Genomic DNA, 18,229 nt, shown 5'->3' with positions numbered 1-18,229 from the left:
TAAGTGGGAGAGCTAGGACTTTCTGACAGGTCTCCCCATTCCCAGTTCAGGGTTGCTCTGCAAAAACTGCCTTGTAAACCTGTTGTCATGGAGATAGAAGCAGGAGTCATGTGATACACCCCAGGAAAGACCTCCTGTCCCCTGAGAGGTCCTGTAGGATTCTACTGACCTCTGACCTTGGCCACTCCTGGAGGAACAGACTTTCTCATATCTCTACACCTTTTTATTGGCAATTGGTGATTGGTTGATTGGTTATCATATCTCCTGCCAGACTTTCCTTCATAATGCCTGTAGCCCTGGTCTAATTAGGGTCTAATGGAAGTGAAGGAATGGAATAAAAACAAAAACAACTTTGAAGATCAATTCAACTCACATTGGTAATTTTGATAAACATCTGGGAAGATAAACATTGAGGAAGGTGACAGCGTGCCGTTCTTTCTGGCCTTTGCATCAGTTTCAGGGCCAAGACTCTGGTTCCCTCCTCCAAAAGATGTTTCCTCAGAGCAGCCCAGCCTGCACAGAGCCACCTCCCACCAGCAAGAAGGCCCTTCCCAAGGGGTCCCTCCAGTTAGATGGTTTCTTTGATGTGAGAAGAAATCCCTGTGGGCTGCAGACTCACTTCTTCACTCTTTTCCTCTATACCCTCCTGGGAAAGGCATCCTTTGGCCCTAATGAAAGCAAAGGGTGGAGGGAAGTGAGCACAGAATGGGAGAACCCCGGAGTTGGAAGAGACCTCATAGGCCATGGAGCCCAACTCTTGCCTCAGCAAGACTCCACAAGGATAACAATAATAATAAAGAATAGCCAGTATCTGTGTAACACTTTAAGGTTGGTAAACACTGTAAAAATATTATCTCATTTGATTCCCATAACAAACTTGGGAGGTAAATGCTATCATGATCCCTATTTTACAAGTGAAGGAACTGAGGCAAACTGTTCAATGACTTATCCAAGGTCACACAGCTAAGTAAGCATCTGAGGTTGGACTCAAACTCAAACCCAATATCCCTAACCAGTGGCTGTCCAACCTGGGTGGATGACCTCCAACTAGAGGGTATACCTCCGCTTTCCAAGGCAGAACATTCCTCTGTTGGACAGCTCCCATTGGTAGGAAATGCTCCTGACCTTGATCTTACATTAGAGGCTTTGCAGACCTCCTCTTCTGAGACAAGCAGATCAAAGCTGATCCCCTTCTACCTGACAGTCCCCCAGATACACGCTCATGGTTCTTGGGTTTCCCCTAAGACATCTCTTGCCCAGACTGAACCTCCTTCAGCCCAGACCCTTCCCCTAAGCCTTCATGTGGCATGGACTTGAGGGTCTCTGCTGTCCTAGAGCCTCTCTAGCTTAACAATGGAATAACCATCTGGAAGCAGCAGATAGTGTGTGCCCAACTCTCAGACCTACTCTCTGCCCTATCCCTTCAGTCCACCTTTCCCAAGACCAAGAAAGATGATATGAAGCCCCATTCTGGCCCAGGACTCATTCAGGATCAGATTTAGGGTGACTTGTAGAGGAGGCTTGTATAACCCTGGATAGCCACAGATCCACTCTGGGCTCTTCATTACCTGGTCTCCTCCTATCTTCTAGTCTTCTGACACCTAACCATCCTTCACGTTCTCTAGGTTTCAGTGATACAAGTGACAATTTGTGGAACACAAATGTGACATTCCATCTCCCATACCTTTGCATTAGCTGAGCCACATGACTGAATGTTTCCCTGACTTTCTTCAAGACTCAGCTCAAATATCACCTTTTCCAGGAGACTTTTCTCCTAGAGCCCTTTGCTTGCTAACACCTTCCCCTCTCAGAGTGCTTCCTGTCTCCTCTGCTTATGTCTTGTTCATGGGTTGTCTCTACTGCCCACCCCCATTAGATGCTAAGCTCCTGGACAGTAGCACCTGTCTTTTGCCTTTCTTTGTATCTTTACGCTTAGCACAGTGCCTGGAATAGAGTAAGTGCTTAACAAACAATTGTCTTGTCTTAATGAAATGGAATGTTATTGTGCCATATGAAACACAAATATTAGCAATTCAAAGAAACTTGGGAAGATTTGTGTGAACTGAACTACATAAATAGAACCAAAGGGAAAATGTACACAATGACCATAATAGCATAAGTGAATAGATTCCCTTACCCAGGGCCTTTCCTGATTTCCCCTGAGCAGTTACTACCTCTCCCATCACAAAAATCACCTGCTTTTGTTTTGCATATATTTATGTGTAACCCTGATAGACTCTAACCTCCTTTGTTTTGGTTTGGTTTTTTTGAGGCAATTGGGATTAAGTGATTTGCCCAGGGTGTCTGAGCTAGTGTCTGAGGCCAATTTGAACTCAGGTCCTCCTGACTCCAGGGTTGGAGCTACCTGCCCCAGGATCTAAGGTCCATGAGGGCAGGGAGAGCATTTTTGTCTCTACATTGCTAGTACCTAGAACCAGGTCTGACACATCAGAGGGACCTTCTCTTCAAAATGTTTCATCCTAAAAAGTTGCCTAGAGCACAGAGAGGTTAAAGGACTTGCCCAGGGCCACACAGCCAGTGCATGTTTGAGGCAGGAGTTGAATCCAGAGGCCAGTCCTCTATCCCCTACATCCCCCTGCCTCTGGATGAAATTCTGCAAAACCAAAAAAAACAGAGTAAAAAAATATGCAGATACATGAACTGCAATTATATGAGGAATATGAAGAAGGATGAATGGACAAGGTCCTGAAAGAGGACTTGGCAGATGGGTACTCTGATACTTAAGATACTGTGCCCTGAAATTCATTAAAACAGTTATTGAGCAAGTTTCATTGATTGTTTAATATGTAATGTTAATCTTGAGTGGGGTAGGGGGAGGAAGAAAAACCTGTGATCAAGGCTCACCTTCTCTCCATTGCCTCAATGGTCTCCACCAGGGGCATGTTTCGGGTCTCCATGAGGAAGCAGACTGCCACCCCAGCCAAGATGGCAGTAGCCCCAAAGATCACAGGGGGCAGAGCAGTGTAGTACTCTCCCAACATGGAAATCAATGGGGCCACCATGCCACCCACACGGGCATTCACAGAAACGAATCCCATGCCCATCTGCCTGACAGAGCAAAGTCAGTAGGTTAGCAAGTCAAACTATAGGAGCTGGAGGATTGCAGGATGGAATCCTCCTTGAGGATGAAATTAAGAGATCAGGGCAAAAAAGTGACAGGTTTGAGCTTGAAAGACAATGGCCACTGAGGTGTAAAGGCCCACAGCCCCATGGTGGGGTTCTGAGTCAAAGGCCTCCTTCACCACCTGTACCTCTAAGCCACCACTGAAACCACTCCATCCCTCCATGGCACTGTGACTAGATCCATACTGTGGTTGCCCACAGACACCCAGGGCCATCCCTCTCCTTTCTCAAGGTCAGTGTCTGATTCCCAGTGTTCTTCCCACCCCAATCTCTGCATTCATCATCAGTGACCTCTGTATTTACGTTGCTGGTCCTTTGAATGCTTTGGCCTCCTAAGCTCCCATGCCCTGTGTCCTTACTCTACTCAGCTACCAGAGGGATGGTTACACCTTCAACCTACAACACTTGCTCAAACTCTGAAATTTCCCTTGATCATAATCTCCAATCCTTACAGCTCTGCCTCTGCCTCACTCCTAAACCTGTCTTTGGTCTTCCCCTTGCCCACAAACCTGTGCCCTCTGTTGCTCTCTGCTCACCTCTGACCCTCCTCTGGCCTTACTTTGCTCCCGTGATGGCCTTGACTCTACAGGTGACCATGTCAAGTGTGCACTGGCCTCTGTACTGAGAGTCCCTTGCCCCTGACAACCCTCAACCCTAGGACATCCCTACCATCCACCTCTCTACTCCATCTCTCTTGCTATCTAGTTGTTCAACTCAGTTGTATCAAAGCTACTCAAGGACTAAAGTTGGTGCCTCCTTTAAATTGTCAGTGCCTTGGACAAAGCCTCCATCACCCTGTCCTACTTCTAGGCCTGAGTTGCACTGCTTTAATAAGCCTGCCAGGGACCTCTTCCTGAGGAAATTGAGGGACTTCACTTGGTCTTCATCCTCTTCAAACTCTTAACTACTTTGGACACCACAGATCACCCCTCCCCCCTTGACTTCTATGATATTACTCTCTCTTGTCTGACTACCTGACTACTCCTTCCCATGTGACTTTTCTAGATCACCATCCATATTTTCTCCCAAGCTCTATCCTAAGCTCTCTGTCTCTGTCTCTCTGTCTCTCTCTGTCTCTCTGTCTCTGTCTCTGTCTCTCTCTCTGTCTCTCTCTCTGTCTCTCTCTCTTTCTCTCTCTCTCTCTCAAGCCCAGAGAGATAAAGTAAAAAGAAGTGTCTACAGGTTGCCCAGCTGGATGTGTCTCTAGAGACACCATGTAGAGGTAAGGTCACTTTTTGTGGAAGCTAGGAGGGAGGGCATTCCAAGTGTGATGGACTATGCCAAGGCTGGAGATCCCAGGTTCCATCTTGCTAATTCTCCTTTACAAAGTCTCCTAATTCCATTCCCTTCTTTCTACTCCCAGGGCCACCATTCAGCACCTCTCAACTGGACCACTGTGTCGTTATTGTTCAGTTGTGTCCACCTCTTCGTGACCTCACTTGGAATTTTCTTGGCAAAGATACTAGAGAGATTTGCCATTTCCTTCTCAAGCTCATTGTACAGATGAGGAAACTGAGGCAACCAGAGTTAAATGACTTGCCCAAGGTCACACAGCTAGTAAGTGTCTGAGGGCAGATTTGAACTCAGGAAAATGAGTTGGCACTCTTTGCACTGTGGCACCATGTAGCTGGTCTAATTGGTGTCCATCTCTGCTCTACTTCATCCTCACTCTGTCCACATTCACTCGGGTGACAAAGTCATCTTCCTATAGCCCATCTTTCTCCTTTTCCAAAATCTCTAGTTGTTCCCCATTGCTGCTAGGATTAAGCACAGAATCTTTATTCTGATTTCAATCTCAGAATCTTTCTCTTCCTTCAAGTCTCAGCTCAGGTGCGACACACTCCTTCCTAATTCTCCCTGCCCACTGTCTGATGCCATCTTACTCCTCAAATGACCTTATTGGTATCCATATCTGCCCCCACCCAGTGGAATACAAACTCCCTGAAGGCAGGAGATTTCATTTTCCCATTCATATACCCAATGCCTAATAATGCCTAATAATGTCCTTCACACAATAGGCAATTGATATGTTTGTTGAACTGAATGTGGCTCAGGTCCAGGGAGGTCAAATAGACCCAGGACTCCCCCTCCTTCCAGGACACATTGGTGAACCTCTCCAGGGGAGCCAGCAGCCCCTCCTGCTGCCTACCTGACCTGTGTTGGGTACAGCTCCCCTGCAAAGAGGTACACAGAGATGAAGGAGCTGGCCAAGCAGCCTTTCCCCAGGGCCGCCTGGACCGTCCGCAGGGTTTGCATGTCTGTGGAGAATGGACAGAAAGAAAACCATAAGCAGCAGCCAGGAAAGGAGGATATGCCAGGCTGAGGGGGCAGCATCTGTCCCGTTCCCTGGAAGGGCCACAAATAACTGCCACCTCAAGCTTCTGCCCAAAGTTATAGCCCTCTGGTCTGTCAGCTCCTATCTTAATTCCCCCTTCCCCACCAGGGAAAGGCCCTCAACACCTCAAAGGATTAGTGTCAGCTTCCCTCAAATTCACTCACTAATCCAACAAGTATCTATCTATTAAGTGCCTACAAAAACAAAACTTCCCCTGTCCTCTTACATTCTGCTGGGGATGTGAAACCCAATGAGCACAGGTAAGTAAATACAAAATATGAAGACAGTAAAGTATAAAGTGGGGGGGGGGGGGGGACTAACAACTGGAAGGAGCAGGATATGACACCTGAGCAAGGCCATTAAGGGAGCTATAGATGCCAAGATGTAATAGTGAGAAGGGAAGGTATTCCAGGTTTGGGGAAAAGCCTGTGCAAAGGCAAGGAGGTAGGAGATTGAGGAGCATTCACTGGGAATAGCAAAGAAGCCCTCTTGGTTGGAAGGTAGAGTGTGTGAGAAGTAAAGTGAAATTAAAAGGAAATCCAGACCATGAAGGACTTTCAGGGCCCAACAGGGGACTGTGTATTTTATGCTAGAGATACTAGGGAGCCACTGAAGATTCTCCATCCCACAACCCATTCAGCACATTAATTAATGGAAGGTTAGTCTCTCAAAGATAACACTTTGATCCTAGCACTGCCCTCCCCAGAAACCTAGCTTCTTACCATTACCTACTGCACTTTGGATTGGCATTCAAGGCTCTCAATCCATAATAGTTCAACTCCACCTTCTCTTTCCAGCTTTATCTTTCCCCACTCTTCAACAGGGCAGCTGGGTGGCTATGAGGCTCTGAGAACCTGTCTTGCCCATGGTCATACAGATAGCAATAATATGCCTTGCATATTTGACTCAAATATTTCAGTTTTATGATTATCACTGTCTTATTGATTTATTGACACAGAAAGGCAGATTTCTCTCTGTGTATGCTGGCTGTGAGTCACAGGTCCTTGCATTATTGACACCTATAGGCAGGTGCTGCTTAAGGTAGCATCTCCTGTGCCTCCTTTTTCCTCTGAGCTCTAGCTCCTTCATCTGTAAAATGGGGACAAAAATCACTGCAGTCCCCTCCCCACACACAGGGCTATTGTGAGCTTTGCAACCTAAGAAGGGAAGAAAGAGTACCTCAGATGACTTACCTTCTGGGACAAACACATTGGCGATCACCATGAATCCCGCCAGGATCAGGAATGAAGCCACAGTGGCCCGGCGCCCCACGTATATCATGGTGGTTGTGGAGACCAGCATGGCTGGGATGTCAATGACCCCAAACAACACCTGGACCAGGTAAATGCTGAGGCCGAACTTTTGAAGGTCCATGGCCAGGCCATAGTAAGCCAAGGAGTTGGAGAACCTGGGAGTGATAGCAGAACCCTCTGCTCGGCTCCGTGTCACCCTGAGCCCCTGCACAACTCCTGTTTTAGCTCTCTAGTTCTGCTGCTAGTGCTGATACCTTGATGCCTCAGTTTCCCCCTTTCCAACCAATGATCATGATTTCCTCCCCTTCTCTTCCCATCAGCCACTCATTTCTGTGCATTATGTACTAGACAGAGAAAAGGAGGTCTCACACAGGGCTGTTTTCATAAGAGGTCTGAAGTATAAGGAATACGTTTTATAGGCTCCCACATTCCAGTGTAGCATAGAAACATTCTCCCAGGCAAATTGGCCGCCATTTTGAATTACCTGTGTCACAATTGTCTTCCACTATAGCACACATCAAGAGCTGCTATATCCCCCTTCCCTCCAAATTTGGGGACGTGCTCATCCTAATGCTATTCCATAGCCTCAGGAAACTCAGTGGAGGAAAACTCAAGGGCTGGTTGTTTGTGCCAACCTTATCCCTAATGGTTTTCCAGGTTGGCAGCAACTTGGGGCACTTGCTTATGTTCAGGATTCACTCCCTCACTGCAGTATTTTCTGGCAGCTCTTATCAGTGTATACCAAATTATTCGTCCAAAGTCAAAAGATTGGGGGAAAGACCACTACCCCCATCCCATGCTCAAGGATGGATTCCACCACCTACCAGACAACCATGAGGCAGCAGGTGACCTTGCGAATGGCTGGGGTTCGAAAGAGGTCCAGAACAGAACTAGAGGGCTGACCGACTGAAGACTCATTCTGCATGTAGGCAGTCACCAGCTGGGTGAAGCAAGCTCGTTGAGAGAAAGTGGGTGGTGTCTCATCAAACCATCCCAACTGCCTCTGCTTTCTTCAAGTTCCCCTCCCACTGTGGAGAGGGGGACAGATACCGGCCCAAAAGATGGCGCATCTAAATCTGGAAGTGATGGCATCAAATCCAACCCCCTTTTTTATGGGTGATGGAACTGAGGCCCAGGAGGCTCTGTAATTTGTCCAAGGTTACATAAGCAGACAGAGTTAGAGCAAGGAATAGAACTCAGGTCTTCTGCCCTAAGAGAAGAATTTGTCCTACCACACCAATCCCCCAATGAGATATCGGCCTCCAAGTGACCTCCTCTTGTATACCAGATTGGAGCCTTCCTAAGGAGCTATAACTAAACCTTTGGCATGGTTGGTGGTTCCAACCAGCCTCAAAGATACTGCTAAATTCACATCCCCATCGAATGATCCCCACACCTCTCTCCAAGGCCCTCCAGATATTTTCTCTGCCCTGATGAGTAAATCTTAAAATCTGAGTGGAATTGGTGGAGGGGAAGCTATGTTTTGAGGCCTGAGGCAGTTGAATTAATTGTCCCAAGTCAGCCAGGCATAATCAGGTGGGACCTGATTCAGGACCAGCCAAGGAAGCCTCTTCCTGGCCTATGAGGAACCAAGGGCAGCCCCCGTGCCCTCGTGGTCTGGATGCCTAGCTCTTCCCTCCCTTACCTCCTTGGTAAGGCGCTCCCCTTCCTTCCTTTTTCCATTTAGACTGGCTACTTTCCGCAGGTTCTGAATGGCCACATGGGATTTTCCATGGAGGAGCAGCCAGCGTGAGGACTCAGGCAGCCACCTGAGCAAGGAGGCATGGCAGTGAGTCCAGACTGGCAGCCTCAAGGTGCACTGCTTCCTGTGTGGCCACCCTCACCCCTTCTTTGGATGCAGATTCTGCCTGCTCCTGGGGAAAGTGGCAACCAAGCAATGCCCCCACAAGCATTTATTAAGGACCCCCAAAGCTTCACTAAAGTTAGAGTCTCAGGGTGAGGTTCATGGCTCCTGAAGCCAAGCTGTATTAACCAGGGAAAGGATCAGGAAGTAAAAGTTGGCACTGATGTAAAACCCTGAGGGGAGGTGCTAGTTTTCTGCCTCTTGGGGCTGAGGGCGGGGCATGCATAGAGCTTAACAAACCACACCCCCCAGGCCACTCCTGGGATTGTCCACCTGATCACCCAGCATCCTTTCTGGACACAGAACTTAGAATCCAGATTTCCATTGCATATAAATGAGGTGGTGCAAGTCTGAGTGTAAAGGAAGATCGACTTGTTTGCATTCAGCCTTTCCTTCCTTCAGTCAGTCAGTCAGCTGTCATCAAGCACACATCCCCTATGGCCTTCTGGGAAATGCCAGTTGCCCTCGGAGGCAGTCTGTTCAGTCTGTGCCAGGACTGGATTCCTCAGCACCCTCCCCTGCCCTTCTCACCCTGCTAAGTTCCAGCTCCACCCAATCCACCCCTCTTAGACTGCAGTCTGCTGTTAGGGCATCATTTCCCAACTCAAATCGTAAGGCTGGGCCGGCAGACAATCTGAACTTTCTCCCGTGGATTGTTCTGCCCTCCACAGGTGGCATTAGGAGCTGAGAAAAAAGAAGGGAAAGGGAGGAGTCCTAGGCCCTGGAGAAGTTGGGGCATGCTGGCAGTAAGAACTTGGTGCCCACTGGTGGCAAGGTACACACTGTCAGGGTGTGCCCCCCCATACACACACACAGAGTCACAACCCCACTCTGTCTCCCAATACTCCCTCCATCACATACCAAGAATACAGAAAGATGACCAAGAAGGGGGCGGAGACAGCAAACTGCAACCATCTCCAAGGCCGAACCAGGTAGGCTACTCCTGCCAGCAGAATCTGCCCCAGGGTGAAGGCATAGCCCAAGAGGGCTCCAGCCACCGTCCGCCCTTGGGTGGGCATCCACTCCACAACTGGGGAGAAGACAGAGGTGAGGGCCCCAGGCAGCAAGGAGAGGGGAGGCAAGTCAATAGGCGTTTACTGAGTGCACACCCCACTGCTGAGCGTTTTTTAGGAAAAATCTCATTGGACTAGAAAGATGTCTCAAAATACAGAATGGGGATCAATGTAAAGTCCTACCCTTGGATTCAAAAAATCAATTGCACAAGTGTAGGTAGAGAATGTAAAGTGGCTTAAGAGTAAGCAATTCATAGGGAGAAATGACAAATCCCAGGGCGCTGGAGTAACTGACTCGCCCAAATTCACACAGCCAGGAAGGGTCAGAGGCTGGATTTAAACCCTCTCCTTGGCTCCAAGCCCAGAGTTCTCTCTAGACAGTCTGCCATCCTGTCCCTTTGATTGCAAGGACGTATCCAGGGTAAGGCAGGTCAGAGTGCCACAGTCCTCTCCTCTGGTGCTACCCCCATCTGCAGCAAAGTCTGGGCCCTGGTAAACTAAAGTCAATCTGAGTGGACAAGGACAGTGACACATTTGAAAACCAGGTCAGATGAGAAGGTCTGTGGTGGAAGGATTAGGTCACCTGGGTTCCATCCCTTTCTCTGGCCCTCACTTAGGTCCAGGAGCTTGACTTCTTGGCACCTCCGTTTTCTCCTCTATAAAAAGTGGGTGATGGTATCAACCCAAAAGTGTCATTGTAGCGGAAGGACTTTGTAATCCTTAAGCTGCAGTGTAGGTGTGAGCTACGATGGCAGTACTGGCAATGGAAGGAACAAGGAGAAGAGAAAACTTGAGACCTGTCTTGGGTTGCAATCACCCTATTTTAAGCCCTAATCACTGCCCTCTGGTGATGAGAATCCTCCCCAAAGTGATCTTTCTCCTTTCACCAGGACCACATTCCTCTTCTATCAAGAGCCCCCCTATTTTCTGCTGAGCCTGGCATTCAAGGTCCCCTAGAATCTGAGACTAATCTATTTTTTCCATTTCATCTGGCACTGTCCTTACTTACTGTAGCCAGACTGGACCACTCATATCCCAGGTTCTCACCTTGTCTTCTCCCACTTCTGTAGCTTTGCCATGCAATATATGGACTCGTGGACTCTCCTTCCTGCCTAGCTCTAGTTAGTAAATCCCTCTTTGGTGGCAGTGCCCAGATGAGGGGATGCGTCCTCCAGGAAGCTCTTCCTAGAGGACACATCCACAGCCAGTCTAAAGTGTCCTGGACATCCTTGAGTTTCTGACAAGCTGTTTGGATTTCTGCTTTACATCACCCCAATAAGCTGCTTATCTCAACTCAACAAACAATGATTCAGCTCTAAGCATGAAGCACCATCGTATGTGGAGTATCAGAGCAATGGGAGCAAGAGTGCATTTAGGGTTAGGGTTAGCTAGTGCTGAGCCCCATCTGAGAGGAGAGTGGGCAGTTCTCGGAGGGAGCAAGCTCCCTTTACTGGAGGTCGGAGGATCACAAGGCAGAGAGAAGATGGGCAGATCCTACAAACCAGGGAGTGATTTATCTTTCTGTTGATCCTTTAGACTTAAAAAACAAGTCGGGGAGGGGGATGTTAATACTATAGATTAAACATAAAAGCGTATCTGTGCTTTTCTTTTTTTCAGAAAGCTGGTTGTTAAGTCTTTACCATCACACTCCTGGCTGGAAGAGGGACCTTAGAAGTCATCTAGTTCAATGGAAACTGAGGTCCAAAGAGGTTTAGGAACTTAGGATCATAAAATCACAAACTCAGAGCGGGAAGTGACCTTCCTTCATTTTACAGATGAGGAAACTGAGGCAGATTCAGGTTAACAGAGTGGCAGAGGAAGCGGCAGAGCAGGGCTTTTAACCTGCCACTTCTGACTCCAGACCTGGCATTCTCTCCACTGAACCACACTTCCTCTTTGTTTAAGTAGAGGCTAGATCTGGAAGGCAGAAGAAATGTCTACGCTGAATGGGTGGCAACACTGGACTCCCACCGTCTCGGTTTCCTTCTAGTCTTAAGATTCCTTGATTCTAATTCTCAGGTTACATCTGTATCTGTCTGTCCAATGAATGAATGTACCCACTTCTCAGATCCTCTTTTCTTTGCTCTCTTTTCTTCCCCTGCCCCGCCACCAGCACCAAGATGACCCTCAGATGGAACCTGTGGGGCTCATATCCCTCTGCCCTTGGCCTGCAGGGAAGCTCTCTCAAGGTCAAGGGCTGTTTCCTCAGAGTGACCAGAGTGAACCCTCTAATCTGTAACAGGAGCCAGGGCAGCCAGCCAGCCCGGTGAAGGCTTAGTCTGTCCTTTTCATCAGTCACAGCCCAGCCTCAGGTGCTAACCAGAGCTCCCTTGAAGCTGGCCAGGAAAAAGGATTAATTTGGAACACTTGTGTGGGAAGGACTACATTTTGCTGCTGCATGTGAACCCATCCTGCCAGGGCACACTTTTCTACCCTAGTCCAAACCCTCAGCATAGCCTAAACAGAGATAATGGAGAGAGCTCTGGACTGAGCTGTGAAATTGTGGACAAGTGTCTTCTACCCTGTACCTCAGTTTCCTCCCCTGTGAAATAAGGAGGTGGGGTTGGAAGACCTCTAAGGCAAATATATGGTACTTTCCCCAGGCAGCTCGATGATAGTGTGTCCTCAGTCCTCCCCTCTTTACAGAAAAGATTTGTCTTCCCTCCTGTTCCCACCCTCTTCCCCCACCCCTAGCAGGGTTAATCTCACTCTACCTGGAAAGACTTACCCAGAGAAAGGGAATTGAGAATGATCCCAGAAAAGGTCATGCCCGACAGGAAACGAAAAACACAGTAGGCAATGAAGGAGCTGAAGTAGGCTGAGCAGGCCCCGGACACAGCAAGCTGCAGGTAGGACCAGACAAGGGGAGCCTTCCGGCCCCACCTGAGCCCAGGGGAGAGAAGACACAGCATCATCAAGCTGCCTGGGTGTCCGGAGGCAGGATAGACACCTGACAATAACTTGGGGGCAGAGGGGTTCTGGCTCCCCTCTGGGGTTTCACAGATTATTGGTAACTCCCAGTGTGGAAACTCCCTCTGCTAGTATGGCTCCACCAAACTAAGTCTGTAAATCAGTTACGGTCTTGGGGTTGTCTGGGACCTTGGGAGATGGCCTGGCTTGGCCAGAGTCACACAACAGGACGGGTCACAGGCTGACCTTGAGAATTCCTGACCCAGGTCTGTCCTCTCCACTCTGCCTTAGAAAAGCAGTAACTATAGTAGGAGGAGTTATTTTAAATGATAAAAGTTATATCTACTAAGAGGGTGATGATTGGTAGTGAGTATTAACATGAGCACCAAAGGCTTATGCAAGAAGACAGCAGACCCACATGAGGATGATAAAGCCTTTTTTATCAGAGAGCAGCCAACTTCCTCCCACTGAAGCAAAGAAAACCTGCCATCTGACTGCCATTACTCCAGTGCCTTGAGGTTGCAAAGCTCTTTTCACACACCCATTTTCTTTAAGTCTCCCAATGACCCTGGGAGGTTGGTGCTATTATAATACCCATTTTACAGAGGAGTAAATGGAGACCCAGAGAACTTAATACAGCCAGGTAAGCTGTGTGACCTTGAGCGAGTCATTTACTCTCCACAGACCTCAGATTCCTCATCTTAATAAAAGCACTTGTCTCCCAAGGTAGTTGTGAAGGTCAGATGAGATATCTGTAATGAGCTCTGCAAACCTGAAAGGTCTTGGTATAGGGAACTCCCATGTGGGGGTCAGACTGGCACGTTTTCTGCAACTTATTGCCCAGGACACTCAAAGCAAGGACCTGCCCAGGATCATAGAATGTATATATCAAAGGTAGAACTCTAGCCCCAGGGTTCCTGACTCCAAGGCCAGCCTGCTCTGTAGGGTAACCAAGAAAAGTAAGTGAACTGGAAACTGAGCCCCCAGCACCCTGGTCAGAGAACACCTGGCATCTTGGTTAGCTGGAGAGTATTCAGAAGGAGTGAGACTAGGGCTAGAGAAGGACCTTGGGAAAATCAGTGGGAGGAAAAGAGGATGTTTCAGTTGGAGAAGAGTCTATTCAGGAGCAATGGGGTGAGGGGAGGGGTGACATGCGGGGGCAGATTTGGAGTTGATTATAAGGAAAGAATTCCTAGCACTTGGAGTCACTTGCCAGCAGAGTGAGGAGAAAAGACCAGTTAGATCTCCTAGCAGTAATCCCTTCTCGGGACTGGGCTGAGGACCCTGCCAGCTCCTAGGTTCTGGGACTGTGGGTCTCTGATTCTCCAGCAGGTTACCCTGATCAGAGACCCTTGAGGGAAGACTGGATGGATGACTAGTTGTCAGGTGTTTGCTAAAGGCAATGTGGCTCTAATAAGTTAGAGCATGTGGTCTCAGGGGATCCTTCCTACTCTGACATGCTATGTGATTAAGCCCTCTAAGGGGAGACAATAGAGGGCAATCAAGAAAGGTTCAAGGCAGAGAGAGAGACAGACAGACAGAGAGAGACAGAGACAGAGGCAGAGACAGAGATAGGAACAGAGACAGAGAGAGAGAGACAGAAAAAGGAGAGACTGAGAGAGATAGAGGCAGAGACAGAGCAAAGGAAGAGGAGGAGAAAGAGGGAGAGGGAGAGAAAAAGAGAGAGAAGGGGAGAATGAGGCAAGAGAGAGGGAAGAGAGAAAAAAGAAAGGAGAGAGAGAAAAGAGACAGGAGAGAAAGAGACACAGAGAGAAAGAAGGGAGAGAGACACAGAGGAGAGACAGAGAGAGCATCCCCCAGTGCTTAATATGGATCCTCCATGGAGGAGTGTCAGAGGATGGGGATGGGGGTGGGGGTGGGGATGGGATGGCCCACCTGTCTGCCACACCGCCAAACACAGCAGCCCCCACCAGGACCCCTGCCATGTAGACCGTCTGAGCCAGGTCCCTCATGGACCTTGAATCGCACACCAGATCCCACTGCCAGGGAAAAAGCAGATTCTCTAAGTCTGTTTCTTCGGGTACCTCCCCTCCCCAAAGGCCTGGGCCATCTCCTGACCTCTGTCACGATGGTGGAGGGGAAGATGCTCTGATCGTAGGTCCATCCATCCTCACAGCCCTCAGTGGCTGCCCCAATGATTGTGGCATTAGGGTCCAATAGTACCCACTGAGGCTGGACAAAGCGCAGGCAAGTTTCTGGTCTCTGGTGTTGGTCCATGGGAATGGACGCCCGCAACCAGTCCTCCCTTGTGAGGTTGGTGCTCCCAGTCCTGTTTGCATGGCCCTGGCAGTGGTGGGGGGGGACAGCAGCTGTGAAGTTTTGGAGAAAATTGTGGCAAGCTAGAAGGGAACAGGGGAACAAGAGCAAGGCAGTGTACAGCATCTGGAAGCGGCCCACACCCCCCAGGGTGTCCAGCAACTCGGTGAAGGCCATGGCAGCCAAGGGCTGGGTAGCACCAGGAGCAAATGTAGCCAGCTGGCTTTGGGCGAGCATTATGTATGGAACCCTGGGGTCAGTAGATGGAGGGAGGAGACAGCCCTGAGGATTAGGACCTGGGCTCAGGAGACTCTGATTACACCTCACAGGGCGCCTCAAGTGTTCATTCGCTACGTCCAGGGGCTGCTGGCACCCAGCCTAACTCTTGCCACTGCTGGAGGGCCATCACCCTCCTTCTCCATCCTTTCTCCTTTCTAGCTCTCAGGGCTAGAGGCGGGAAGGACCACATCCAACCCCTTCATTTTACGGATGGGGAAGCTAAAGCCCAGAGAAGGAAGGCCCAGTCACTGAGTAGAGGGGATGGTAGGGCAGGGATTCGAACCGAGCTCCTCTGACTCTCCATGGCAGCAGGCTGCTCTCCAGCCTCCTGGGATACAGGATTAACAAACTCAAACTGGCTCACCCAAAGAGCCTAGCACAGGGACCCAGGAAATGGGGATGTGGAGAAAGTTACTAGATGGAGAGGTCAACCTCAGCTGCACCTCAATTTCTACATCTGTAAAATGGGGATAATGGTGGTAAGGAAAACATGCTGTGTTCTTATTCATAAGCCCAGTTCCCCCTCTCAAGGGGCCCCCTAGGAGTGAGCTAGGAAGAAAAATCTTGGCTTCCACCTTTCTGCCAGGGACTGTTTGGAAGGCTCCTTCAAGAGGCCAGGGATTCAATTCTCAGTGTAACCTGGGTCAAGCTGTTTTTTTCCTTTGGCCTTCATTTACCTTATCTACAGAATGGACCAGGTGCCTTCCTATGTACTGAGAATCTTTTGATGACTTTGGGGGTTCCTGCATAAGTAGAGGGTGGACCAAAGCTGGTCTCTGAGTACCTGCCAGGTATTGATGCTAACACACACTTCTGGGACTTTGAAGTTTGAGTCTTTTCACCCATGATCTCATCTAGGTTTCCCAGGAGCCCTGAATGGTGGCTACAGATATTGTTGCCTCTATTTGACCAATATGGAAAGTGAGACTCAGAGAGATGGACTGCCCTGCCTAGGATCACATACCTAGAAAGCGGCAGTTACCAAGAGATTCTTCCAACCAGACCATCCCATGGCTGCTGGATCTTCAGCAAAGACTCAATTGCATGATATTCTCAAAAATGGCTTCTCCCTCCTCTGCTTTCCCCACACACACACAAAAAAAGACTTCAAGATCGTAGGGTCCTTTGCAGGGAAATCCTATTCTCTGAGGCTCCCTCAAATCACTGATGTAGACACAGTCCAAACCAAGAATTATTCCACCTGGAACAACAGTGGTTGAGCAGAGGGGTGCAGGATATGCAAGAAATAGGCCACTGGTGAGTACCATCACCTCCCATAAGCTGGAGTACCACAGCACTGGCCAGGGCACTGTGGGTCAGGGACTGAGGGAAGGAACAGGGTTGTACTAGACACGGTACAACAGAGGACGACAAGGTGGAGGAATGACTTTCTTTGAACTGCTGTAGGATGCATCCCACCATGTTGGTGCCCTAGGGTAAAGCCCCAGTTACCCCACCCCAGTGTGGGGCTGACAGAAAGCTGCTGAAGGCCTCAGGGCCCCTAGGCCCTGAGCAAGGTCCTAGGATACATGTCATGTTGGAAACATGGGGACTAGAATAGGGGTCCATTTTCAAAATCAATATCTCTTAGCTATTTAAACTGGTTGCCAGACACATGCTCCATGATAAACCTATAGTCTCCAGAAGTTCAAAGGCATACGCTGGCACAGGAGATCTTATCTCTGGGTACAAACCACTGGGCTCCAGGAAGGGTGGACATAACTTATGTAAGCAGCAGGTGTTACTATGTCTCAGGGACAGCCTCCCCTCACCCAGAATACAGTATGAAAGAAGTAGCTATGCCCAAGGAAACCCTGGGGGGGATCAGGTGTGTGCCAACTCCAGGCTTGGGTGTCAGGGAAAGACTAGGAGGGCCAGCAAGCCCAGACCTGCAAGGGGTGGAGACTGCTTCAAGGACTTAATTGGGGCAAAGGTCCCAGATGTTATCTTTGACAAAGGACAGAGGAGAAAGGGAGAAAGTGAGTCATGCATGTGTCAGAGAAAGGCCTGAGAAAGCCCTTCACCCAGTCCCAAATAAGGCCTTAACTCTGTGCTCTATTGGAACCATGGATGGTCAGCCCTCCAGCCAGGTCCCACCTTCCTTCTTAGGCAGACTAGGCAGCCAGCCCTTTGCAGATGGCCCCAGGACTTCTGGTTCAGGCCCCAACTGGAGAGGCCAAAGGCTGAAGGACAAGGTTCTTACCTTCCCCCAGACCCCTATCTCCTCACAGTCACAGCAACTCAGGCACTGGACAGAACCTCACAGGCCATGTAGCCCAGCCCAAATCTGAAACGAGTTCCCGTTCTAGGATCCCAAGTACCTGGAGGGTCTGAAGTTTTCCAAGGAGGAAGAACCCACCCTGCCAAAGGAAGCCCATCCTACTTTGGGATAGTTCTGGTGTTACATTGTCTTCCATCTTTCTGGTGATCCCAGGTCCCAATGTTGGCATCATCTCTGGTCTTCCCTCTCCCCATTCCTACCACATCCAGCTGCCAAGTCCTACTGATTTTAGCTCCAGTCCCTGTTTCTGGGACCATTGCAATAGCCTAATTGCTGTCCTTCCTCCCAACTGGTCCTCCAGGAACTGTTCTTGCCAAACCATCCTCCAAATTGTTAAGAACCAACTCTTCATGACCTAATTAGGGTTTTCTTGGCAAAGATACTGGAGTGGTTTGCCCTTTCTCCAGTTCACTTTACAGATGAGGAAACTGAGGCAAACACAGATCAAGTGATTTGTCCAGGGTCACACACTGTCTCCCTTTTTCACCAGTCCTCAAGATTCTCCCCTTGGCAAACCATCCTCCAAACATACCTAAAGCACAGAGCTGACCTCCTCATGGCCTGCTCAAGAAACTCCAGCAGTATCTTACTGTCTCCAGAGTAAGATACAACTCCTGTTGGGCATTTAAATCCATACCCACTCTGACTGCAACTGCCCTGACAAACTTTAAAAATCTTCCCGGTTGCCACTCGATGGTCCATCCAATTGAACCCACTCTCTGTTCTTTGTACATGTTTCATCTTAAGGCCTTGACAAAGTTTGCCCATCCCCCCCAGGTCTGGAGTGCTCTCCCCTGCTCACTTCCACCAAGTAGGATCCCTAGATTCCTCCAAAGCAAAGCTCAGGGTCCACTTCCTATAGGAAGTCAGACC

At 49.1% G+C, this 18,229-nt stretch overlaps 1 protein-coding gene across 1 annotated transcript; it reads right to left on the bottom strand.

Moving 5' to 3' along the window:
- Window positions 1-359: 359 nt before the first annotated feature.
- On the bottom strand, window positions 360-18,154 carry LOC140524536 (solute carrier family 22 member 20-like). Its single transcript, XM_072639121.1, has 10 exons — window positions 14,599-18,154; window positions 14,416-14,519; window positions 12,338-12,492; window positions 9,458-9,626; window positions 8,378-8,501; window positions 7,557-7,672; window positions 6,673-6,887; window positions 5,294-5,402; window positions 2,866-3,069; window positions 360-668 (listed from the first exon to the last, which is right to left on the bottom strand). The coding sequence occupies exons 1-10, from the start codon at window positions 15,031-15,033 to the stop codon at window positions 569-571; spliced, it is 1,731 nt and encodes a 576-aa protein (XP_072495222.1). The 5' UTR covers window positions 15,034-18,154; the 3' UTR covers window positions 360-568.
- Between the last annotated feature and the right edge of the window lie 75 nt (window positions 18,155-18,229).

The sequence above is a fragment of the Notamacropus eugenii genome, chromosome 2 (genome assembly GCF_028372415.1).
Source record: "Notamacropus eugenii isolate mMacEug1 chromosome 2, mMacEug1.pri_v2, whole genome shotgun sequence".
NCBI classification, from domain to species: domain Eukaryota; kingdom Metazoa; phylum Chordata; class Mammalia; order Diprotodontia; family Macropodidae; genus Notamacropus; species Notamacropus eugenii.
The sequence above is the reverse complement of the archived record's forward strand: the minus strand, read 5'-3'. Positions and strand labels throughout refer to the sequence as shown.